At 43.2% G+C, this 27,252-nt stretch overlaps 1 protein-coding gene across 1 annotated transcript; it reads left to right on the top strand.

Moving 5' to 3' along the window:
- Positions 1-1,363: 1,363 nt before the first annotated feature.
- drd3 (dopamine receptor D3) lies at positions 1,364-18,591 on the top strand (the record flags this gene model as incomplete). Its single annotated transcript, XM_084566275.1, has 7 exons — positions 1,364-1,654; positions 6,765-6,877; positions 9,407-9,543; positions 11,537-11,730; positions 14,014-14,079; positions 15,211-15,586; positions 17,746-18,591. 7 exons carry the CDS (start codon positions 1,364-1,366, stop codon positions 17,940-17,942), a joined length of 1,374 nt encoding a protein of 457 aa, XP_084422401.1. The 3' UTR covers positions 17,943-18,591.
- Positions 18,592-27,252: the final 8,661 nt, after the last annotated feature.

Here is a 27,252-nt window from a genome sequence, read left to right as displayed (position 1 = left end):
ATATAAGACCATGCATGTGTTCCTGTGAACTGAAGGGTCTGGTGATGCCCATTCTATACACACTTGTGGGAGGTCAGAGTGGCGCACAATGACAATGAGAGAGCAGTGGTTAACATGAGAGGGAGGTGGGGAACAAAGGAGTGAAGAGGACAATCCGTTTCAATTAGTACTTGTTCTACAAGTATAAACAAACCTTTCGCTGAAGCAGTGCAGCAACCTTGTATGCATAACCAGTGCCCTCGGATTAAACTTTCATGAGCCTCTTTGTGTGTGCGTAAATGCTGTTTTCCACAAATGTTTTATGATTTGCGTCCCTCGTGACCTGTCACACTGAATTTTGTGATAAATTCACCACTGCCCTTGGAGACTTCAAGGTGATCAGTGTTGGTGCCTGGTTTTCCTCTGCTCCATCGCGTTCTCTTGTGGGCAATAATATGATACTGGAGCCATCGAGGAACTGAGTGGAATTATAGACGGAGGAAATCTTTAAAAGCCTCCTGGGTTTGAGCCAGGGCTAAAAATGATCTGATTTTCTCAGTGTCTTTCTCCCTATTTCTGTCACCGAGAGAGAGGCTGGATAAGATGGATCAGTTTGTTTACCATCCATACGCAGGTGTGAGCATTACCACAGCACTGTAATCTGGGCTCGGGCCAGATAAGGAGCTCTGTGAATAAATGGGAAGAAGGATAGAGTGCAAGGAGCAGAGAGCAGGGATCAGAGCCAACCAGACCTCTTTGGGTGGCAGCATTATTATCCCCCCTCAATGAGCTATAACTTCACTGACGCACACTGCCAGGCCCTCATCATCTCCGTGTTGCATCTCTAAGTTGTGGGTAAAAGCCAGTTACAGGAAGGAAAGGGGTGCATTTGAAAGGATGACTGGAGCCATCGTAAATGCATCATACAGTTGGACTACAGTTAAAAGCATACGTTTCTGCTGAGTCTTCAGGGATCAGATTGTCTTTAAGGAGGAGCCACGGAACCATATCTTAGGGAGGCATCAATATGTGCTTCCATTTCTCAGTCAGCAGGGCAAATAAAACGCTCGTGCCAGCAAGCAGCAATGGTGCTCAGCAAAAAGTATTGCAGCCCAGACGCATATGAACCATTACATTTTATTTATCGGTTCATCTGAGTACTGTTGCTAAGAGGTAGACTGTGTTTCCCAGTAGGCTTTTGACATAAAATGATGCTGCCTTTATATGCACGCTGTATGTAGATGACGAATGGGATGTGACAGTTATGTTTGAAAGGAAACCCAAGACAGAGAAAGTCATGGACATAATGCATAAGCACTGAATATGATCTTTACTTGTGTAGGTTTGCCACACAGCTCACCTCCCATGTCACCGGAGAGTCTCCATGGCCATGTTTAGCAGCGCAGAGCGGCTCTGGAACGAGTCAGACCACCTCGGATGGGACGGGAGGAATGACAGCTTGGAAGCATCTGGGCAGGACGAGGGGGAACGCAACTATTATGCCATGCTGTACTCCCTGCTCATTCTGGCCATCGTGTTTGGGAACGTGTTGGTGTGTCTGGCTGTGCTGAGGGAGCGTTCTCTCCAAACGACCACCAACTACCTGGTGGTCAGCCTGGCTGTGGCCGACCTGCTGGTGGCCTCTTTGGTCATGCCCTGGGCAGTGTACCTGGAGGTGAGTATCTGTATTTAAAGCTGTGACCTAGAGCAGTGGGTCCAAGCCTGACCATAAAGTTTTATGTCATTGCATTACATAAAAAGATCTGTATATATGGATCCATGTAGGGATGTTGGTATGGATTGTTACAGTTTTTCATACAGCTGATTAAATAGTTTAGATTGATTTGGTCAGATTTGCATTTGATCAGCAAAAAGTGACTGAAGTGGCAGAAACTGAACCAAACCATTTGTCATTAGCCAGTATTAGCTTAGCATTTCAACAGTTTAGCTAACTTTCAACTGTTTATTCTGTACTTTTAGTTGTTTTTAACTGTTCATAAAGTGCCTTTAATATTTTGTACTGAATGCTATTTCAGCCATTTAATTATCCACACTCATTACCTTACTATTTTACCAATTTATCCATTACTTTTAGCTAGTAGTTATTAGTGAAATGTTTAAACAATCTATCCAATAGTTTGAACAGGTTATACAATAGCTAACAATTTTACTATTTACTTGTATCCAAGCAATCATTTTTTACTGATTACAGCTAACCTTTACTATCTAATGATTTAAAATGATTACTTCTAGCTATTTATTTCAACAGTTTTACAGTTACTTTTAATGCTAGCTAACTATTTATATTATTGATCCATAACTTTGAGATATTACCTAACTATCAATTGTTTATTATACTTCTGTTATGTGTGAAATGTTCATTTTAACGCTCTTAAACTAACTATTTAAATTGTTCCATTATTTATGCATTACTTTGGGTTTAATATTTAAAGCTACTAGCTAACTTACCTAGCTAATTTATCGTTACTTTTAGCCATTTAAAGTATTATCGAATAGCTAACTATTTTTGCTTTTCTACATTATTTCTGATCGATTTAAAGAACTATCTAATACAATTTATTCCAACACAGTGCATTTCAACCGTTTAGCTAAATGTTTCAACCATTTATCAATTACTTATAACTTACCATTTTGACTATTTATCCATGCTAACTAGACAGATAGATAGATAGATAGATAGTTTCTTTCTATCTATCTATCTATCTATCTATCTATCTATCTATCTAGTTAGCATGGATAAACTACCTAGTTCTATCTAATTATTTATGATATTGATTATGAGTGTAAACAAAAAAAGTTAACATTTTAAAATATTTCTGTATTACTGTACTGTATTCTGTATTATTATTATTTTTTTTATTAGCCACTTCTATCTCAGTATCTTTCTATTTCGGTATATTTCTCTTAGTTAATTAGTTTTAACCTATGTCTGATTAGTCACTGGTTACTTTTATAAAGTTGGTTATTCTGATAATAAATTCACTACAGATCAATATATCATACATTTGCAATCCCAATTTATTGTTTAGCTTTCTTCCCAAACGCATTTACAAGTAGGTGATTTTTATTAGTTATTATTAGTACCCCACAACGTTTCCACCCATCCAACTGACAACTACAGAAATCACTGATCAATCACACGGAGCTTTGATGGAAAGGCCATTAAGAAAGTAGAGAGAAATTACAGAGGATGTGGAGGAGAATGAAACAGAGACGCTTGGCAGCGCGTGAGGAGCTGACACTGGAGAGGAGGAGAGGAAGTTGTGTGGGAGATGCAAAAAGAAAAGCTAAAGTCGAAATAGAAAAGATGAGGGTCATTTGGAGCTTATTATGTAGTGACAACTGTGTGGGTGATCACAAGACAGTAATGATGATGAAAGGTATTTTAGTTAGTAATTGCTGAAGGGCATATTTAATATTAAACAATGACTTCATCTGGTCCGGGTAATTGGCTGAGATTCAAATGTCAAAGAAGCAAATGTTTTAATCAAACCAAATAGTTACTTGTGGATGCTGTTAATTTTTATTTGCACTAATAACATAGTTTGCATACTAATTGTTAATTTCCTCAGCCTTCCTACTCATGTTACTTGGTGTTTAATAACTCCATTAAGTGTACAGGCATACATGACCCTCAGGCATCCACATTTTATCAGAGTAATACACTATACACCGCAGGAGTGTCCTGTTTGTACAAGCACATGATACAGGCTTGTAAGTGTACAATAGCATCCTTGAAGATCGTAAGGTCTGAATCTGTTGCTCAAGGGCAGGTGTTTGCCCTCACGAGGGCTGCAAATCATTTTGAAGTCCAGGTGTCTTTAGCAAGCAGCCAACCTCCCGCTGAAAGTCTGCTCAGCTTAATGAGAAAGCAGGACTTCTCACAGTGTGCGGAAGATTCGGCTGCAGGTCAACCAGAAAAAGATGAACATACTCAGTGAGCAGGAGCTGACAAATTAAAGATGATTACACTTTATGAAAGGTAAATTAAGGTAGCCAGGAACCTCGATGGGATTCAGTCATGAGTTTAACTTCCCTGTGAGCAGTCATGCTGTAAGAGCATGTGCTACATTTTTAATTTCAGTGTGTATCTCTTCACTTCAGATTCAGTGGGAGCTTACAGTCCTGTAAGGGAATGGTCATTAACAGGTAGTGTGGCACGGAAGTCCACTATCCATCAATTTAGCATAAATGTAAAGGTCAATATTATCCTGCTTAAGTCCTCTTGCTCCGTGAGGAAAAATCATTAGATCAGCCTCACCTCAGAGGAAAAGATTTTCAGCCCCCGAGACTGGCACTGTGAGCACCATCAAACCTGCAAGCGCTGATCTGAAGGACAGGAGATTAGCTCGTGACCAGAGGGTTGCTGGTTTGCTTCTGCCGGGACGTCTTTGCTAGAAAAATGGCACACTATCAGCCTAACCCTGCCCTCAGCAGGCACTAATCACGTACCCTTGAGCAAGTCACCTCATCCATGCATGGTGCTGTTGATCTATGGCTCAAACTTGAACAAAGTGGCTGTACTGGCAGCGATGACAGAGCGCTCACTTTCCACAATTCATCCTAAATGATGTCACTCAGCTTCAGTAAATATATGACCTGACTATAGCAACAGTTCCTTTTGATGAGTAGTGGAAGCAAGTCCTCTGTCAGGTCACTCAAGTACTTTACTTCCTAGAGTGTGATGTAACCTGTCAGAAATCTTTTTGAACTTCGTCCTGTTATTTTCCTCTCTGAGAAAAGAAGCTGAAATCCAAATCCAAGGCCAATTTCCCAAGCTACCTTTCTCACTGATACGCCATCCCCTGTGCCTTAACAGTTTCTGCACCTGCTGTGCCTTTGTGCTGAGACAATTAGCACACTTCACTGCTCAGAGTATAGATCACATACAGTATGCTCAAGCACAGCCAGTAAGTGTTTGCAGAGCCCCACTGAGTCACGTCACATTCCCACACTGTGTAGAGAAATATGCTCACGTGCCCCTCTGTGTTTCTGGGGGCGGGGGCGGGAGTAAGCCTAAACAAGTGTTCTGCACAGACATGACATACTGTACGTTGTGTTTGGAGGGGGGTTAATAGGAACTAGGGTTTAGGATTGAGATTAAAGAGTTTCTGCAGAAATTTAGTATCGAGCCTAAAAAGAATCGATGCAGCAGTTTTATAGGTCAATGCTGAGTCCTTGTACTGGACTGTATTTACAGATTGACAAACCATCCATGAAGACACCCATAGGAGATTGGAAAAAGCAATTTTAAATCTCAGTATGGTGGCTTTGGCCTTTGCCATTTTGACAGACTCTAACTCCACCTAATTTACAGCGAAATTCAAAAAGGGGAAAAGAGGTTGTTCGTGTTTAGGAAGATAGCTTGCAGCTTGTGACGCCACACACCTCTTCGCCCCTATAGTTGTCGTGAATTGGTAAATTAGCTCTTGCGACCAAAGGATTGGATGTTGCTGACTTTTAGAGCCCGCCTCTAGTGGTTATTTGAGGAACTGCAATTTTTGACGTTTGCATTTCATGCCCAGAGGTTGCTGCTTGGTCCCATTTCAGTGCATTATACTAAATGCTCATTGTTTACACGGGGCCAATTATCACAGTAAGCTGTTTTGCAGAAAGTATATGATAAAAATGACAACTTATCCATTTTGTAATAACAGAAACAGTTGTCGTTTTATCACTTCTCTCATGTCTCTCAACACACTGCATGCATAAAGTCTACTCAGGAACTCTGTGTGTAGTTTGGATTTGGGGAACTAGGACACAGCAATAATCTGCCTGTTACCCTAATATCTATGTGTCAGGTTTTCTGTTTAAACTTTGCTGTCCCAGAAGCTAAAAATGTACAATCTCCTCTGGAGCCACAGAAGACTCCCTTCATGCAAGTGATTCCTTAACGTGGCACAACTGGTGGAATAACGGTTGTGATTCGGATAGGTTAGAATTAAGATCAAGGTTAGGTTTGTGACTAGCAGCAGTGAAATGTTTTCCCATTAGCATGTTCAAAAGAACATTGTGTCTGTGAATCGTTTTGTCTTTGTGTGTGTGACATCTGTGGTCTACATGAGAGAGCAAATGCTGTCTATTTACATCTTTGTATGTTTGTGTGCGCCGCCGCATATTCCCATGTGTCCCTCCCTGCCGCCTCTCCTTGTAGGTAGGCGTATACTCTCATCCTGGATTTGAAAGATTCGGCAGTGAGGCAGTGGCACTTGGATCCCATTTATCTCTGTCAGACTGTTATTACCTGGCATTATGGAGCCTAAGTGAAAGCCTGACGTCCTGAGCAGGGCTCTGCTGGGGGGGGGGGGGTGTTTGGGGTATTGTTGGGTTACCTAGGGGTTATGTCCTTTCTGAAAAATGGAAACCCCCTTCAAGATAATGAGATGCTCTGTTACACAGGATCCCTCCTTTGCCTTCCTTGTTATGCTAACACTATGCATGTTGTCCATCGTGGCGCCATCATCCCAGAACATTTACACATGACTGCTTCAGAGCTGCTTGAGCAATCTGAGGACATGGACTGTAACACAAACACATGCATAAATTAGTCCAATTAATATCTCTATAGGCATAAATGCAGAAGGGTAGAATAAGACTCTAACTTTTTGTGAACTAAAAAATCTCTTACGTGCACATTTCTTTCCGTTTCCTTTGCCTCTTCGACACCTGTACTAGTGTGCGGGTTCATAGGTGCTTCACACGTCACGGTGAAGAAGGGGAAGAGAGACGCGTGTGTTGTTAATCTGCCCGTCTGTCCTGTGCAGGTGGTCGGCGGCGCCTGGCTTTTCAGCCGGCTCTACTGTAACATCTTTGTCACGCTGGATGTGATGATGTGCACCGCCAGTATCCTCAACCTGTGCGCTATCAGCATTGACAGGTGAGTGTGTAGAGCGCGTGTGTGTGTGTGTGTGTGTGTGTGTGAGTGTTGCGTTAGCCGTCTTGCCGCGCCTACTGTGTAGGACTACAGATGTTGCCATGACATCGCCGGTGTAAATGTCATCCCGTTGAGATTGCCTTATTTCCAGCCCTTTTCTTTCCTTCACCTCATTGATATTTTAAAGCTTGATGCAGCAAAACAATATTTTCCCATCTTGCAAATCTCCTCTTAATGTGTTAGTGTCTTTGAGAGTGAGCGTGCGTCACAGAGCATCACGGCAGTGACAGAAATTATGAGATTTCCTGTACACCGTGAGTGTGACCGGTTCTGTGTTGTAGGGGCTAATTGCTGTACATGTATTTGCATTAGCTTGGGAGGGACTTTGTGAGTTTGAATCTTTGTGCATCTGCCATTTACATTATTTATTTTCTTCCTGTGTCACAGTTAATATTTAATACCCCTCCGTGACATTTGAACTTACAGCCCACAGCCATCAAGAGTTCAACTACATAGAATGAATGAACTATTACATATGGTCAGGAGGATCTATATGTACAGCCCATATTTGTCTTTCTCTGCAGTCACTCAGCTAATGCAGAGGAAGGTAAGAGCTTTCATAAGACTGAATGTTAATATCCTAAATCCCACATTCACTGTGTACAATTTTTGTTTTTCAATAAAGTTGCAAATTTGCAATTGGGTCCATAATTATCTAAAAAAGAAGTATTCCTATCTTACGTCTGTATTGTTTTTTGTTTCTGTTGCGCATTTTCCTAATTAATCCGGTTAATTAAAGTGTTTTTTATATGTTTTTATAAGAACAACATATTAAATACTAGTCTGAAAGGGGTCACTGATTGTCATGAACCTACAGAGAAATCTACACTCACTTTCACAGTGCTTGGTGTGATAATGGTTTAGTTGTTTAGCTGCTGACGGCCACGCTCGCGGTTATCACACGTGTCAGCGTCCAGGCCTCGGAAGGCTACAGGCTGGCGGACACAGCAGGCAATTTAGGTTCTTAATAGCCAGCTATAACCACAACTGCCAGGTGTGTAAATACTCAACTTTGCTTGAACTTAAACAGCAGTGTTCGCTCGCAGTTGTGTTCAACAAATAAATCACCAAGTGGTCAAAAACCCATTCTAAATGAATTCTTAAACAGTGTGGAGCTTGAGCTTAGAGGCAGCAGGGCACATATATAATGCAGAGAGGAAAAAGCAAATCCTTGCACAGGGCTTCCGAACAGGTTCACCTCAGCATGGTCGTGTCGTCTAAAAAGGTTTCTAACCTCTGACTTCTTTCCAAATATTCCAGCTGAGGGTTGTGCTCCTCGGTGAGTTGAGGTAATTTAACAAACATTGGCTTGTTCTTCCTGTTTCAAAACTTGATTTTAATAGTCTGCAGCAGCTGATGACAGGAATTCTCCAACACATCTTCTGTCTCTTTAATTGCATATTGTTAGAGGCCTGTTTTTGTCTTCGTACGTGCATAATTTGCACCTGAGCGATGCAGGTATTTGGAGCTTTGTGGTTCCCTGTGATTAATTATTACATGAATCAATAGCACCTCTGCAGCGTCACATGTCCGAGAGGTTCTGATTTAATGCGAAGCACCAGAGGCATTCCGTGTCACTGATAATGTGCAACAACACCCCTGCCTTTACCTTTGTGACGCCACTGTCTGCCTAGGAATCAACGGCAACGATTGCTCCGGTAGCAGGGAAGAATTGTTGCCTCTTAGAAGCAAGAGTCAGACTGCATGAATGCACCAGAGAGGAAGCTCTAGGATCAGACTTCAAGGTGAATTGTTTTTTCGTGAAAGCACTTACTGCAGATGTCATGTTTTGAGCGCTGACTCAGAACCAGCGAACCCTGTTTTCTGAACTGAAAACTTTAAGCGGCGCTTCATCAATAAACCGCATACATTTATTTTCTACCTTTCCAGTCGTTTTTTTTTTTTTTTTTTCATCTCTGCTTTTATCCGAGGCGACGGCGGAATGGCAGGTGGGTAAAGACGGCGCAAAGCAGCGAGGGGAAAGTATTTTTAGCGGATGCCTGCGTCTGTCTAGCTCCGGGTTTCACTCCGCATTCTGCCTGGAGAAGAACCGGAGTAATTAGTCTGATGAGGATAAACAATCGTGGCAGTTATCTGGCTCTAAACAGCATAACATCACATCCATTTTGGGTTGGGGTCCAGCATAATTGCCGCCTCTTCAGAGCCACTGCTGAACCTCGTTTTCCAGGGCTCATTATACACTCTTGGCGTATAGTGTGCTGATTAACTCTTAAATCAAAGCCCCGCTAGGGTTACAGCTCAAAACCCAAATAGTTTCTTAAATGAAATGCCTGGTTTGCTTCTACATTGTTGGTCTTCATATCACCTATTTCCTTCGCGTCCCTAAACATGTTATTATTCCACTTTACTGCATTATATCAGCATTTTTCTCTCTATTCAAATGTCACCACTTACCCTCCATACAACCGCTTTTCCAGAGGTGAGGACACTCTAATGGTGTGTGTTTTGCAGATACACCGCGGTAGTGATGCCAGTCTTGTACAACACCACGCATCGCTCCAGGAAGAGAGTCTTTGCGATGATTGCCACCGTGTGGGTCCTGGCCTTCGCCGTCTCCTGCCCGCTGCTGTTTGGCTTCAACACCACAGGTCAGGTCACGTACAGTTTGACTCCAGCCTCGTCTCTAGTCATGATGCCGGGGGGCGGGCGGGCGGGCGGCGAAACAGAATGCAAAGCACGATTCGGTGTCAGAACTCAATCTGCCTGCTTTCGAGGGTGCCATTGGGATTGAAAGGTGCACTCAGCCTGTACAAAGGCTGCGGAATGACCTCGGTGGCTCGGTCTTGAGCTTTGTCGAGGGTGAGAAAATAGCCACAGATGATGGAGGCAAAAAGTTTTTGAACCTCCCTCAACCTCGAGCTTTTAGCAGACAGCCTTGTTCCTAAAATACTGTCTAGGCTCTAATTACAAGCAACAGGCTGGGAAAAAAAAAAACTGCCTACGTCAGTCTCAGAGTTTAAACCGAGATTTTGGACACTTCTGACAGCTCCAATAGCTCCCGTTTAATAAAAAGCTGGCAATTATGTTAATGAGATCCAATATTATCATTACTCCAATCAGTTCAGCTCATTCCAGCGAGCTAATTGTGGCTATTTAAATGTCTAGCAATCAAGTGTGAACGCAGTTGCGTAAAGGCAGGGTTTTCTGTTTATCTCGTTTTGTAGCAGAACAAATTACATTCTTGAATTACATTACAGGGAATAAAATGATCCCATGAATTTGGAGCTTGATGTCTACAAGTGCGTGAAAGTTGAGGTGTTTTGGTCTCATTCACCCAAACTACCTTTTGCTTTGGCCACCTCTGTCTCAGTTTGTGATCATAAAATCTTCCAGCTGATTGTCTCTTCTCCTCCTCTCGTCTTCTCTTCTGTCTCACCTCCCTCCCTGTTCTGTCTCTGCCGGGCTGCCCTCAAGCACATGAGCTGAGGTTCTGCTCAGTGTTTCTTCCACCGCCGTCGTCGTAACTCTGGGGATTTTCATTCTCCGGGTTCTGTAAAGTGCCTTCGGAAAGTCTGGATCGTTATTTACACCGTCTAATATTGAATTAAATATGTACAAATACGTTGTATGCATAGGCGGAGAAACTGCCGCTACAGTGGAGAAATCTTTTTAATTTTTAAATACTGTTTGCATTGCTCTCTGATGAAATTAGGTTACTCTGTGTGCACAGACGCTGCCATATTGTCTCTTTGATGATTCTGAGGGACGTTTCGGGAATTATTCATACCCTCCAAAAGTGAAGATTTGCTCCGAGGACAGAAATTTTCTGTGAAGTGTTGAGCAGGAAAATTCCGCAGCCGAACAAAGGAACGTGAGAGACATCACCGGCAGTTTTAATTTCAATAGCCATCAGCAGAGACGCATGACTGCATGTCCACAATTCAAAAGCTACAATTGTGTAACCGCACAGTCTCATTGTAGGAAGCGGGTTCACATAAGGTGCAGAATCACTTGTCTTTCTTTAAACGCAATGGAATGAGAAAAAAAGCACATTTGAGAAGGCAAAGGCTGTACAATTGCCAACCCAAATGACTATATAATTAGGATGTAGAAACTGATGGCAGTATGGAGAGTAGCCAGAAATAGATCTGTCTGTCCTTGTTTCCATCTCTTTGTGACTTGAGGTATGAGGTATTGATCCACGAGACCATCTAGGCGAAGCCCTAGTTTGTTCATGCCACTATCATGCAATATGCATTCCACAGCTGCGGTCACCTTTCTTTTTTTAATTTTTTTTTTTCCAAACATCAATTTACGGCTCTATTAGTTCACTTGAAGAATTGGTCTATACGCTATAATTATTGCGTCAATCGGCCCCTTTTCCTGAATTTACTGCCCCATTATTGTCAAATCAATCAAACCTCCATCTCGTAGTTATCACTCTGAGTATATACGTGTGCCGCACTCTGCATGCCAGTATGTACGCAGAATATGAAAGAGGACATGTTGTGGAGGTCATTATCCAGATGGAGATCATGCTCCAGGGTCAGGAGATCAGCTCTAAATTACACCCTGTGTCTCTTTTATTACCGGGTGATTTTTGCAGGTATTTTGCATAACGGCATTTTCCTTTTATCGCAGACGACCCAATGGTGTGCTCCATCTCCAACCCCGACTTCGTGATCTACTCCTCCGTGGTGTCCTTCTACCTGCCGTTCATTGTCACTCTGCTCGTCTACATCCGCATCTACGTCTTCCTCAGGATGCGGCGGAAGAGGATCACCTTTGGGCAGCCCAGCGGAAAGGTGCAGCCGGGCTCCACCCCTCCATCTGTGGTGAGGCTGTTTGCTTAATTCTGTCTCCTCCTTTTTGCCTTTGGTGATGTTTGCACTCTATTATGGCGCCATGGGATGCTAAGAGACCTTTTATTAAGTATTAATTACTAATTACTTCATTAATGGTTGATAAATAATTTAAAGAAATTGTTAAGTAGGGCATCCTTTGGGGAGCATGGTTGTGTTATCACATTTTCTATGTATTTCTCTGACTTTTGACCTCTGACCTCTTAAAAAAAGAGCTGCAAGGCTTTTCAAATTAACTTAATTCATAAATAACATATTAAAACTACATTTTTGTTGACAGCCCATTAATGATTAAAAGATCTTGGCCCTTTTATTAACGTCCTCTCAACATGTATGTAGAGTGGTTTTATTGAGCCTTACCAACATGTATAATTACATTTTTTCTTTTCTTTTAAAGAATATTTATGAATGGTTTATTAATGAAATGACCATTAGTGTCTCAACGGCAAGGGAGGTTTTAACGACGCTTTTTCAGATGTGATTGTCGTTGAACATTCGTGGCGGTGCAGCTCGGAATAATTATGCTTTTTTTTCTGGCTCCCAGTTCTTTCTGGATGCGAGGTCTTCTCCTGGCAGCGTTTTTATATTTCATGTAGATGCAGCCTCTCTCCCTCATTAACATTCACCCGCTTTATGCACACTGATTATGACTTGCAAATTACAATTCACCTTTATATTGGACCTTTTCTGCAAGGCACACTCACACCACGCACATACCTCACAAGCAAAACCTCACAAAAAAAGCCTCACAACGGTCTCCTTATCAGAGGAAAGCGCGAAATGTAGCGCACGGGCTGACCTATATTAACTCGGTGAAGCGTTTTTTTTTGTTTTTTTTTGTTTCTGACATACAGGAAATTTTATGAATAAGTTGAAGAATAGAGGGTTCAGAGGCAATGTCCGGAGAAATCTCTGGACTGTAATGCTATGATAGGAATATCATAGGAAAGCTGCGGGAGTTTGTGTGCTCTGTAAATGTAGGCTAAGTGCACGACGGGACACTCCTGAACACAGGTGAAATGTAAATGTGTGGCTCGGCTCTGACTTGGCTGTCACTGCAGAACTGAAGCTGTTCTTAATTAAAAATGGCCTGTCAGGTAAAAAAATAGTGAATCTAATCAGGACGGATGCATTCTATGCTTGCCACGGTCTTCTGAGCTCAGAAAAGAGAGGAGGAAACATACAATAACAAACACATACATATGTGCTGAGATGTCACAGATGTAGAGATTTTTGTTGCACTGGGGATTTTCTCAGGGCATTATATAGTATACGGTGTATTCTATAATGTACATATAGTGTAATCGCTTGTTGGATACAGCCTCTCTGGAACACGGCTAAGTGCAGGCAGATAGATTGAATTATATTTTAGCCTATTAAAAAGCATCTTCTCATTTTTTACTATTAGTGATTTTGTGACAAGGGTGACGGTGGCTCCTCATTATAATGCAAATCTGAAATTTCTTCTCAACAAGCTGTCAGTTGTTCCGTCGCCTCCATCACTCTAATGTTTGTCCCACTTACGTCTATCATACAAATGATGTCTTTATATTAATAACCACGGGCAAGGAGACATCAGGTCACGTCTCGTGCATACGTATCAACCCTATTTTTAAAAGATGGCGAATAAAAATGCCCCTATTAGATAACCTGACCGGATCGGGCACGCAAAGAAGCTTCTCCCGCCGTGCCGTGCGGCTGAATTCATTTCACTCTATTTTTCCCCCCTTCGGTGCACAGAAATGTGCAGCCAGGTCCTTTATTTTCAGAGCTGGTTTCAGATAATTGGTTGTACTTGAGCTCCAGTCGGTTCGGGATCACACCCTTGAGCAGAGACTCCCGTTGCAAGATCCGCGCCCTGGAGGAGCTGTAATAGGAAGATGTTTTGAAATAACATAATAGGACTGTGAGTCGGTCAAGTGAAGGAACATTTGATATGAAGAAGCCGCCTTGTTTTTGTTCCTGTGTTCAAAAGCACCCATGTTATTTTTCTAGGCGAGCGCTAATTGAGTTGCGCAGTGTTTGGCTCGGGTGAAAAACAGACGTGCATCCTAATTCTCTTGATCCGTTTAGTCCGTGTCAGGGACACTCACTTAGTTTTAATAGTTTGAATTTTAATAAAAGCGTCCTCTAAGATGAATAGAAACGACGCCTCAGATGAATGGCGCTCAATGACCCGACCTGTAGACTGATGGGGTTAGGGTGGGATTGCACATTTCTCTGGAAAATACCTTAAGCTTGTCTCTGATCCCCTAGGAGACCTGTCTTCAAGAAGAGACCCCCAAGGCGAAGCAAGACTTGTCACCTATACGGATTAAAGTGGTAGGTGTTATTTTAAACAAGAGACCCAGCGCGACCGTGAGAATCTTGAACTTTTTTTTTTTTTAGTGCTCCAGTTTTGCTGAATACATCACAGCCTAATGCCTGACTAACGCTTACACTACAGGCTGTGTTGGCGTACTGTGACATGGTGGCATACGTAAGATGGTTCTGTTTTTAGATTTTTACGTGGGTCTGCCTGTGGGCATGCTCATGCAAACCTGAGCCCTTGGTTTTCGCCGTGCGGTCGCAGCCCAGGGGTCTGAGAAGGAGTCGCGAATAGCGTTTCTGAAGCGTCGCCTGTTGATTCGTGTCACCTGGTCACTAGTCACTTGAGCAGAGTCTGTGGGTGACGCAGTGCAGCACCTGCAAAATCCACAGGCTGTTCAAAGGCAGAGAAAGTAACAATCTGTAATCTCCCCCTCTGGAAAACGCGTGATGAGATGAGTAAGCACACCATAAAAAATTCATGTTTGCAGCTGTACTGAAAATACACAATGCACAATGACTACAAGTAGTTTATGATTCTTATTACTGGAAAGGGAATAGGCTCATTGTTGATTTTGTTGTCGCTTTGGAAAAGTGAGCGGTTAAAAAGAAAACAACCTACTAAATTTGATGATCACATTCACGGCTTACACACAGATACTGTAGTCACACTTCTTGGCCTGTTACTATCTGTGGAGCTCTGATTTAAAAACTCGGAGTGCTGCTTTTAGTCTGTCTGAACAGCACTTCTGACATGAATAAGCCATAACTTCCAATGTTCTGAATCTTATACACCACTTATGTTGGTGGAGTAGCACTCGGCTGCTAATATTTTCCACATGAGGTCAAGAAGGATAAGCTAAAGCAACTCCTTAACTGGATATTACAGTGCAGATGAGGTTTGAGTACCATATTTAAACATTAAAACCTGCGGTAATGGAGTTTCTGACACCTTGGGCATCGGAACAAGCTGAAAACATGGACACAACTTGACTCAACACAACATTAGTTAGCTATTTGCACAATTGGCAGCCACAGAAAAACATCTGACAAATGATTATGGCCATTTTTAAAGCTCTCATTTGTTTTTCACCAACTGTCGGAGAAAATATGTGTGCTAAATACGTGTGTCCCTTGTACCTTTAGGAGAGCGCAGAACCATCGGGTCCTTCCAAGCCCAACCTGCTCTCGGGCTGCCTGTGGCGCAAACGCCCAAAGACGGGGCCCGTGGAGAACTCGATGCTGCCGCCGGTGGACACGCAGAACTACTGCAGCATCAGCCACGCCTCCTGCGGCCGCACCGAGCTGGACCTGGAGCAGGAGCGGGGGGAGCAAAGCGCGGAGGAGAACAACCAGATCGAGCTCCCCCCCGTCAGGATGAGCTGCGAGGTCAAAGATCTCTCCAACGGGCGAACACACACGGCGCTGAGGCCGATATCTAACTCCCTCATCAACAGCTCGCGATTCAGGAGCATGCACGCGCGGGAGAAAAAGGCCACTCAGATGCTGGCCATTGTTCTCGGTGAGTGGATGTCGTAAGCGACATAAGATGAGGAAACCTAAATGTGACACATAATGCAGGTGTACATATATGGCGAGTTGTTTCTTTCCTTTAGAGGGGACCCATTATGCTCATTTTCAGCTCTGTTATTATATTCTGATCCAGGCTCTTTAAGACCCCCACTCCCTTGAAGCCTATTTTCTTCTGAATGGCAGGCTTTGTAGAAGCTTCTGCTTGTGAGCACCTCCTCATCTTGGCAAGGTGCTGAAAACACATAATTTCTCCACCCTTATCTTTGAGCCTGTATCTGATCCAGAACGTGAGAGTGGACAGCACGAAATCCGCAGCCAAGGAGATTGCAGCGATGTCTGTTTGGTAAATATTATGGTCAGTATCAGATTACTTCGTGGCATTTATTTGGATGCTGGAGTGCATTAGGAGCCTGTGATGCTACACAAGCAGACAGTTTTGCGAGAATGTGGACATACACTCACTGAGATGTTTGTCTTTGTGGGCGAGCAGCCTGGAGCAGACGGCCATGTAAAGAAAGAAAAAGAGAGTAGAAAAAAAAAAAACATTGGAGTGTTCAGAGCAGTCTGTGCTTTTGGCTTACAGGGTTTACATTTACATATTTGTGTGACAGAAAGGCTCCTATCGGACTTTTCTGCCACATACTGCATACCCGGTCACCAGGCCATGATAGTAGCAATACGTTTTCTTACTCCGCGTGCATATGCATGCTTTTCGCAGAGCTACAATAAATCAAGCTGAAATGTCAAAACCAAAATAAATGTCTGGCTTTGGGTCCTCGGTGTGCAGCTCCTGACACAGCTTCCACACGCTCCAATTATCAGCCAGGTTGCTTTAGGCCTGGTCCAGTTAGCTCTGGCACAGCACAGATCTTCACTGACAAAAATGCAATCGGAGGTGTCTGATTACATTACGCCCGGTGTCAGTGAAAACAGTGGCGTGCGCGCAGAAGATGATCTCAGTCCTGCCAGCTTCCCACCTGCTTTTCAGCCAACTGACCACAGCCTTCCTGTGATGTTGTGACCTCAATTATAGGGCTTGAACCGAGTGTGTTTTTGAGCTACACTGCAGCATTTACAGACTGTGGTCTGTTCAATTAGCAAAGACATCAGTGACAGATTTAGCTTAAACACAGCTGTAATTAAAAGAAGGCCTCTCAGCTTTTCCGCCATCGACTGATTGATTTTCCCGGCTGAATGCTAAATCTGCTCTCTAGATTGAGCAGATTTAGGTCTAGTTGACAAAATAATTAATAAGACTGACTTTAAATATGAACATTATGTCAACAGACAAGATATAGAAAACCTAAGGCTAATGCTAACAGGTCACAAGTAAAAACTTATCCCGTTCAGTTGATGGCAACACGTCCACGTACTCGGGTACAGTATGTGGCCCCTAGCAGTTGCAGGGGTAAGTATTTCAATCACTCAAATACCAAAAAAGGAGAAGCAGCGGTTGGTTGATGTGCTAAATGGACGAGCTGGAGGCTACGCCGTGGGAACTAAGGGATTGCCAGACGGCACAGAACACGTGGAGGAAGATTGCTGCAACAATTGAAAAAGATGAAACGTTGGGTAGAAACAAATGCAAAGAACGCCTCAAGCGCAGATATAAAAGCTCGTGTTCACGTTGTGTGCTGAGGGACTAATGTGTAAAGCTTAAGCGGGTTAAAGAAGAACTACAACCTGTTTTGCTTGGTGGCAGTTTTAGGACGTGTAATGTTAGACATCTTAACGCTGCACTGTACAGCAGATAAATAATTTTCATTTCTTGTTTTTCTTTTGATTTTTGAAAGAGCTGAAAAAAAAAAAAAAAAACAGTGTTGGAGAGTGGTGTCTCGGTTTCAGCGCTGATTGTACCATAATTGCTAAGAGGAGGTTTTAGCAATCATGAACTGTGACCGTGATTAACATGAAGTGTCTTTTTCTCTCTCCTGTTTTCCTCCTTAACTCCTCTCATTCACATATTTCAACTCCCTCAAAATTACACCATAAACACGTTTCACATTCCTATTATTCCATCTCACTATTTTGCTCTGCTTACTCTATTTATCTTTCTCTATCTCTGCTCCATCCACCTCCCCGTTCCACTTACACCTTCAATTCCCCACCGTCCTTCCTCCATACCTCTCTGCTGTCTGGCTGCTCCAGGGGTGTTTCTCATCTGCTGGCTGCCTTTCTTTGTGACTCACATTCTGAACACCCACTGCAGGACATGCTACGTGCCTCCTGAACTTTACAGTGCTTTCACATGGCTGGGGTACGTCAACAGCGCCCTTAACCCCATCATCTACACCACCTTCAACATCGAGTTCAGGCGGGCCTTCATCAAGATCCTCAGCTGCTGAGGAAGGAGGCACGTCGGGATATTAAAATGGAAATGAGGCCGTGCACTCGTGCTACAACTCAGGCGTGCCGTATTCAGCCAACTGTGACCGCAGACGGACACTTGTCGCAACCTCCGGGAAGCATTCAGGAGTTCTACAGTAGCAGCAAGGGGAAGAATGGACATGGACCGACGCTGTGCTGTGCAATAAATGCAAAGAAAATAGGATTTTTACTTTTCTGACTCCAACAAAAACTGAAACCTTTTTTTCGTCAACAGGGCTGGGATTCCATTTGGACAGTATTACTCCTCAAATAAGACTCTATTTTTTACATGCATACGGTCTTAGTGATAGCACAAGTTGCAGGATCTCTTGTGGGTGTGTCTTGTACAGTATGTGTACCTCTCACTGGAACACTCCTCAGTTAAGGACTTTCAGGTCAATGTAAGTTTAAAAACTCTGCGCAGCCAAAAAGGAGCTATAAAGGCCAATAAATTAATCTCAGAGCTGCGGACCACTGCCTCCGCCCGGTGTGGATTAAGTAACGGTGATCACATCGCCCCTCTCGGCCCCTCCTTCCCCACCATGGCCAGCAGTTACTCACCAGCGCATGCAAGCGTTAAAATTCACAACTGCGTGCTCGAATTGCGCTGGAGAAATCGTATTGGTCCTCGTCAGGACATCATTTTAAAGATTGTCAAGTGTATTGATGTGGAGGCATTGTGCTCATTGTGGATTCATCAGAATTAAAAAGTGTGAGATGTAATGCACAGTCGAAAACATTCTCAGTGTTTTTCAAAAGGGGCACTGTCTCTTTATTGGCAAACCTCACCGTGATTTAAAGCTGCCTGCGGGCTGTTCGGATGAAGGCAGGAGCTTTTGTGATCTTAACAAATCAAGCAGGATTGTAAACTACGTGGTAGGCCGGTCTGGCATGGACAGAGTATTTACTGCAATGTGTTGTAAATAAAAAAAAAAAAAAAAAAAAAAGATTTTCCATGCTCGTGTATACATGTGTACATCCGAGCGCTGCTTGTGAGGAAAGCCGCCATGAGATATTGATGCATAAAGGTGTTAGTTTACCAGGAAGACTGCAGAGGAGCCGAGCAGAGCGAACATGATATTGGGAGCTCTGGAAACACAAGGAGGATGAATGTGGGGAGAAAACAAGACGAGGAGTGGTGTGAGAGTTGAGTCGTGAAACCAAAAAAGGGAAGAAATGAACTGAAGGAACAAGGATCAAAGATGACTGTAGGAGGGAGAAAAAAAAAAACGTAGATGGATGCTTAGTTGCTGAGGGAGGTTGAAAAGTAGAGGGGGTCTTTCTCAGCCTACCTCTCAGGCTCTCTTATTTCTCCCAGAGGCACAAACACCTGCTCCCCTGACACTTTGTGCCATTGCGTCGACTCAGCCTCGTTCCGCTGAAACTGCTTGTGATGATGACGCACCAGGTGTGTATGTATGTGTGCATGCTTTTTTTATTTATGGATGCGGGCCGCGGTGCCAGAGGAACATCCACGTTGTGATCATCGTTAATGCAACTGTCAATAAACCACAGCATTCATTTATGTTTTCCTTCTATTAAAAAAAATAATAATAATCAGCCCGGAGAAATAAATGCATATCGACTACGGTGCATCCAGGACATAAAACAAGCTGAGGCTGAGTGGTGATCAGATGAGGGGTTTGCTCTTCTGTTCTTTAATTGAATTTGAATATGAATCAGGTTAATTAAAGATACATGTACTTGTGGATTGTTTCCTGTGATCCAGCGGCGTGGAAAAAAAACACTAATTTACGTCTTCCGGCATAAAACCCAAAAGGCCTGCATTCACTCTATGCCGTGTTCATCACATCCGACAATGAGAAATGGGAAAAAAAGAGGAAACTGTGCATATTAAGTGTGTTGTTGTCTGTCTTCATCGGCGGTGACACTAAAAATGTTTCATGTGTCCTTAAATGCTGCCAGAGGAAAGGTTACAGGGTCATTAAAAACAAAAGAGTTTTGCCCCTTTGGGATTACGTATGTGCTCATCCAATTTCATGGCAATCTGTTTTTACATTGAAAGACGTCTTGTGTGCTGACGTCTTGTCCTGGAGGCAATGCAAACTAATGGAGAGCTGAGTGTCTGCTATTAGGGGGAAGAAGTTTTGTTCTGACACTAGCAGCGTTCACATGGACAGGGCAGGACAGTATTTCTTCAACCCAGCTTATCTTGTGACAATCCAATGTTCTGCTGGGAAACTTTTGGACCTAGCATTAGTGTGGATGTTACTTGTACCACCCATCTAGACAGAGATTTGAACAGATGACACAAAATGAGGAAAATCGGACTTGAACCAAAAAAAATTTATAAATAAATCTAAAGGAAAAAAAGTTTCTGAACATGAAATCATTTGGAAGAAATTAAACCCTTCATCCATACATGTCGGCCCCTGCTGCCGCGCTCCTGCTGGTTCCTGTTCCGAGTTTCTTTTGTTTCGTTTTCACAAAATAAATAATTGTTGATTTAAGGGGTCATGCATTTTATTTCTGCTAAGAACAGTTATGGAGCCACTGGTCTAGAAAGAGGTTTTTGATATATCGCTCTCTGAAGTAAAGTGATGGAACGACACACAAACGACCCTCCTCAGCCTCCTGCTGCTGCTTGCGGGGCAATAACTGAATTGCACATGACCCGTGTGCCCACACAGCAGTTACTGTATATCCCAGGATATTGAAAGTGGGATAAAAGATGCAAACCGATCTGGGTCGACCCTCTCCTACATGCTACGCATCTTACGAACTATATCTGAAAGCTGTACGCTGTGTTGCAAATTAATATGATCCTGGGTGGATGCATACATATTCTTTAGGGATTATATTATTTGCATGACTGTGGTGCGCACATGTCTTTGCAAGCACAAAAAGGTGCTTGCTTTCCTTCCATCTGTATGCATTTGTGTGGCCTGCTTGACAGAACTTGTGTAAACAGGTCTAAGTGAATTTCACAACTAGAGGAGCCTACCGAAGAGTGAAAGGCAGGGGGAGGGTTTATCCGCACTGCTCAGTATGTTCGCTGGATGAGGATGGCACGGAGGAAGGGGAAGACGAATGCGGCGCAGCACTCGCATGTTTATCAGCGGGCCTCAGAAGGAAACGCAGGCTTGCTTGAGTGATGGTTGCCCAATGCCTAATTACCCCCGACGTGGTCAGACTGTCAGTGTGTTTGAAAGCTCCAACTTTTGCTCTTACAGTGCCTTCTGCGTCGTGACCGACGAGGTAAAACACAGAAATAAGTTAATGCCACCACATCAGTTCCTGCACAGATAGTAAGTCTTACCCTGCTTTTCCCTCATTCTTATTGGATTTGAGAAGCTTTGTGCATTCATGTGGGTGGACAAACAGATGTGATAGGCAGTTCCAGCGTTTAGCAGCAGCTAATGATGATGGATAAAGATGTTGATTACAGTCAGGAGTGGCTGCACGTCTTGAGTCTCCTTGTCCTCTTTCACCACAGCCTCCCACTTTTTTTTCTCCGCCCACCAGTGTGTCAAAGCAGCATGATAATCATCCTGCCCTCTCTGCCTCTCCCTGTCATTTCTATGCTGCCTTTACTGTTAATTTGACGCCGTTCTGAGGTTAAGGAGGGGAGGGAACTAATCCTGCAGTGGTGGGAAATGAGGTCTGGCAGTAGACCGGTCAGAATGTAGAACAATCACAGCCAAGACAGTCTGTCTTACCTGTTTTTTTGTGTGTTCCATCCTAATCCTGTTGAAAAGGCAAAATGCAGCATGTCACACTCACATTATCAGGGATCACTGGCCACTTGACATAAAAGTTGATATAAGCTTATAAGAGAACAACAAGCTACAACACGTTTTCAATAAAAACCATTGATATTTAGTGACAAGCTGACATCCAACACAAAACCTTTCAAAGTTGAGTTGGGGTCAGCTTTTACTGCCGCGCCGCTGAGAAGGTGACAGGTCAACCAATGCTATGCATTTGTTTCACCGATTATACCACCTGCAACTCCCCGGCAAAGTTGCTGGCAGCGCTCACCGACTTGTAGCTTTTGTTGCTCGTATCGCTCCGTTAGAAAACGCGTGGCGAGCTTCTCTGTCAGCGAATCACTGTTTAAGTGCTGCTCAAGCACTCACTGACAAGTCTGATTTGTGGCACGACACACGAGTCACGTAGAGTCAGGCGTCGATCCGAAGCTTCAAATCATCAGCTTCCACTGACAATGGATTGTAGCTTGGTGCTCTATCGCCACCAGTGTGAATGCAGCATTAGCGCTCTTTCCCAGAGTTTGATGACTCTAAGAAATATCTACAGCCAGCGGGAAACAGGCTTAGCTTAGCTTAGCTTAGAGGACATCTAAAGCTCGCTAATTAAAATGTTAGCGCTTGCATGTTTTATGTATAAAATGTTTCAGTGAGACTCTAGCTGAGCATTTAACAATTTACAACTCCAAGATTAGCTAAGAGATCACTATGGCAGACCAAAAGAAATGTGCGTTCTTATTGTGTCTATTGTTTTCAAGTTGGAGAAAGATCATTTCTGATTTAAAAGGAAAGTAGGGTGTAACTTTTGTCCTTTCGACATATTTCAGTAAGTTCTTCTTCTGTGTTGGATCACATGATGAGGTGTGAAACCATGACTGCCCATGCCTGCCAAAACAGTCCTAAGATAAGCGCTAAGCTAACTCAACTTGGAATTAAAAGAGCAATCGAGACAAATGCATTGTCAATTTAATTTGGCATTGCACCAGCCCACAGGCAGGGTTGGCATGGGGGTTTTTGAGTAGTCACACGAGACACAACAGTCACGTTGCGCTAACTAGCTTCCTACAGATTTTCCAACAAAAAGCTACGCCAGCAAGAATTCATGTTAATACCTGCCCTCGTTACGACTGTAATCCTTTCTCTGCTAAGTTTCATTTCATGTGGCGCATCAAAAACCTTTTCTTTGATTGTTTCTAGGGTATTCCTTGTTGCTGGAGTATTGTGCGATTTGGCATTTGGCGAGGGCTTGAATGTAACATACGTTGATTATGTGTAAAAGGAGCGTATGTTTGCCCGTACGATCACATTTAGATAGGGGGCTGTAACTCTCCTACACGTTTTTGTGTGTGCGAACCACAAATTACTGAGAATCAAAGCAAGCGATTTAATGACTCTCCCCCCACACACAAAAACACATCCATAAGCTTCTATACATCAAGGGACAATGTGTATAATTACAGTAAGCCTGATGGGTTCAACACTGGAGGCTTTCATTCAGATGTTTGAATAAGATTTGTGTTCATTTAGATGTGAAAACAGCTTATGGGGGTAAAAAAAAAAAAAAAAACATAATCAAAGGTTTTATGTTATTTTTACACTGTAGCTCTTTACGCAGCCAGTGCAACGACTGTAAGGATTTTCTGAGAGGAGAAGTTGTCACTGTCATTGAGCTTTTGCAACTATTTATTTCTTCAAAGATTAATTTAAACATATTTAGTATAAAATAGTGGAATTAGTCCATAAAATACACAAATATTGTACCTTGCATTGTCCATGCTAAAACTCACAAATTCTCAGAAGAACCATCAATCATTGTATATAACGGTCCTGAAAGCCTGAAAGATTTTCCTGGAAGCTCATTCCTGCAGAGAAAATATGCCAAGAAAAACATATAAATAAAAATAAAACATTAAAAGTTTGAGATGCTTTGAGTTAAAACTGAGATACACAGTCACTTTGTCTATTTGATTGATTAGATCATATTTATTTAATCACACCAACCATTTCATGGCATTTTTTCTTGACAATAATGGACTTCCGTACGTTTCAGATTTAACTGTTTTGCGAAAACATTTCTGATGTGCAGTTTTATTGTCTTGGTTTTCCACTTCCACCAGCTAATAATCCAATGTGTGGTGCAGGACAGAAGTTTTGTGTCTTTAACACTTTTTTTCAGGGTCACTTTGTCTTGATTAGCCAGGTCATTTGCTATCGTTTAAGTGTTAAAACCCGACGTGACTGGACTCTCCCGGGTTTTCTTTATCTTCGCCGCTATTCTGGGAATTGGCAGATTGAATGCAAATCCGTACATGCTCTTTCGCAGACGACATCTTTTGCAAACGAACCCTTGAAATGTGGGGCAGAGCCTCGCACTCCATCACATCTCCCCAGCCCTATTTATCTCACTCCTGAGATAAGGAGTTAACAAGAGGAGAAATGGAGGACTCAAGAGGACGATGTTCTTCTTGTGTTTCGTGACCAACATTCCTAAGTAGCACTGAGGATTTGATGTAACTATTTAGCATGATTAGCTATAATTAGCTCCAGATGGTTAGCGATGCAGTGAGTTGGTAAATAAGAGGGGAAAAGGGGACGTTTCAAAGGACTTGCAAAAGTCAGTTACTTCAATAAGACACCTTTGAAATCAAGATGCACTGATCTAGTTCTTTCTCTAGCAAAGGTATGAATGGATGTGAAAACACAACGGAGAAAACTTGTGACAAATGTCCTGGCATGTGGTGTGCATGCTAAAGTCGACATGTAGCATCAAGATCAAATGACTGGTCATTATATTCTGTGTGAATAGTCAGTAAAGAACCCTGCACCCATTGGTCACCTGATAAGCCTCGGAGAAACCTTCACGCAAACCATCTCTACAATTAAATGCACATGGTATGCATGCACATGCATGCATACCATCACACCTGCTCAGACAATCAAAGGTTTGCATAACACCCAGTGCTCTCTTCAGGGTGAGTGCGTCGTTCAGATGTTTCTTTAGATCCTCTCCTGTGTAAGAGATAAGAGGGCAAACGCTGCTGCCCTGCGAATTATCATCACGGTGCGGCCGTGTGATTATTATCTGCAAGCAGGTCTCCACCAGGGAGCTGCTTTCAGAGTTAATGAGCAGAGGGGATGTGGAAGACAAAGATAGAGGCAGAATGGCTATCAGGCTTCATCTGACTAACAATCCGCTCCCCGACTTTACTGGGAGAGGGCTCAGTGGAGGGAATATCCCTCAAAAGAGAGCCTTGTGTATTTCCCAAGAGAAGTCCAGAAAATGATGGCAATGAGATGGTTGTTTTAGCAAACTGGAAAGAACTGTACTCTATCGTGAAATTTGCACTTAGTTACAGATAAGCTTAAATAGAGGCACACGTTCAATAATATATCAGGCGTGAGCATGCATAAGTAATGTATTCTATGCATGGTCTCACCTTTTTCACTTTGGACCTTCTGCACCTGGGCTCCTCTTATTCTGTCAATCTGCTGAGCAATTAAAGCGAGCCCTCCGCAGTTACCTTGGCAAGCGTGATGGGGAGTGATGTGCTGTGGTAGAGGTTTATGGGGGGAAAGCGCATTCGTGCGCATGGGGGTGTTTTGGTTCCATGTGAGGCAACCAGCATAGGGTCGGTAATGGTACTTTCCTCCTTCAGAGGTCAAAGCACATGTAGCATCAAACGCTGTGTAATTATATCACATTTAGACCCAAACTGCCACCATGGCTCACTAATTGCATACTGTGTTCCCGTGCTCATTGTCCATTTCAAGCAGGCTTCTGACGCTTTGAGAAAAGTGCTGGGAGGGGTAATGAAAAATCATTCCATTTACCTCCTTCATGCTAATTCAGAAATCTCTTCACACTGTTTTTCTTTTTTTTTTTTCACACCCGTGCAAGAACCTGGATGCAACTAGTTTTCTTAATCAGCCCGTAGACACCCACTCCATCTCCTGGCTGCCTGGTAGAGCCCTTTGCTATCTGCCCTGCTTGCTCTCAGTTTCAATTTTCTCATCATCCATGTTTCCTCTCTCTACCGTCTGAGATACTCCCCACATGTGACTCTATCGCCAAGCTCCTGAGCCGAGAGCCCTACTAAAGAGGATCCAGACTCAATTCTTATTTTCCTCCTCCATTCCCTCCTTTTCCTGTGTCACCATTTCTGAAATGTTTCATCTCCTGCTCACTTTGCTTTGCAATCACACGTGTGCTTTGAAGACGTCTGTCGGGCTCCCTTGTATTGATTGTTTAGCAATGATGTACAAGTGGTTGTTACTTATTGACTGCTCTGAGGCTGCATGCTCCTCACACGAAAATCATTTACGTGTGTCTGGAATCATAAGGAGACTTGCAGATCGGCACTGGTGTGAGTTAAATAAAATGATTGATGCTACTGTCACATCTTCACTCTAAATAAGAAGCTACGTCCGGTTAGCTTAGCTTAGCATCAAGACGGGAAATTGGGGGAATAGGTTTACCTGAAAAGTAAAAGGGCTTGAATTGTGTCATCTAACCTTCACAAGAAAGCACACACACGTGCTGTATTTCCCCGAAACTCTAACACCTCAAAGTGTACAGATGGCTGCTTGTCCTCATTCTCGTTCCCTCTCAGATCTATCAACTTAACGTCGGCGTCCTTTCTCCTCTGTTGCCCAAGGCCTCGTCCGTTTCTCGTACCAATCGCTTTTTCGCCTCTCACACATTCCCTTCCTCTCATATTCTGCCATCCCTCACCACCGTAATCCACTCTCGCTCTCCCAGCTGCAGGCCCCTGCTGCCTGTTAGTGCTGTGAAACTTGTTAATTAAATCTGCAGATTGAAAAACCCCGGGGAACAATGTTTAATCGATGAGCACAAATAGATGACTTTCATTCCACACAATTCCTCCCATAACACTTGCCCAATCCTTGGCCCAATTGAGAGAAATGCGTGTGGCGCGCGCATATGTTTGTGTGTGCTGCCACAATTACAAAGGGGCCATCTAAACAGTGCAAGAGCAATCTCAGCCAATCACTAAATGCTGTAACAATCTCCTTCTCCCAGTAGTCACAGTCACATAAAGTAAATTGTCTCTTTGCTGCCCGATGCCTCTCTTTGATATCTTTGTGTTTAAGTCGCCCCCGTTTTTAACGCTTTTCCCTTGGGCTCTCTTCACCCTGGCACTCCTTTCCCTGTCTTTTTTTTACTGCTGATATGTCAGCTAAATCAGGGAAGACGCTGCTTCTCCTGGAGACTTAATGAGTACCTGATGCGTAGCAGAAGAGGTTTCCACTAACCAGCCGCTGTCATCTCATTCCCAGAGGTGACTGATGTCACTGGAGATTCACAAGAAGAAGAACAGAGGTTACATGCAAGTGATGCGATACTGTGACCAACTGTGCACAGAGGATGACAAATATTCATGCAAATAAGCGTGGCCCGAACACATGTGCACTCACATACTAAGTGCGCTCAGTAGTGAGACAGAGGGCTGCCTGGCCTTTCTTCAGCTGCAGGCGGTATCCTGTTCCGCCCAGCTGTTCTTTTGCCCCTGCAGCTAACTCTGTGTCTGACCTCCACATC

The sequence above is a fragment of the Chelon labrosus genome (assembly GCF_963514085.1).
Source record: "Chelon labrosus genome assembly, chromosome: 18".
In the NCBI taxonomy this organism is placed as follows: domain Eukaryota; kingdom Metazoa; phylum Chordata; class Actinopteri; order Mugiliformes; family Mugilidae; genus Chelon; species Chelon labrosus.
The sequence above is the reverse complement of the archived record's forward strand: the minus strand, read 5'-3'. Positions and strand labels throughout refer to the sequence as shown.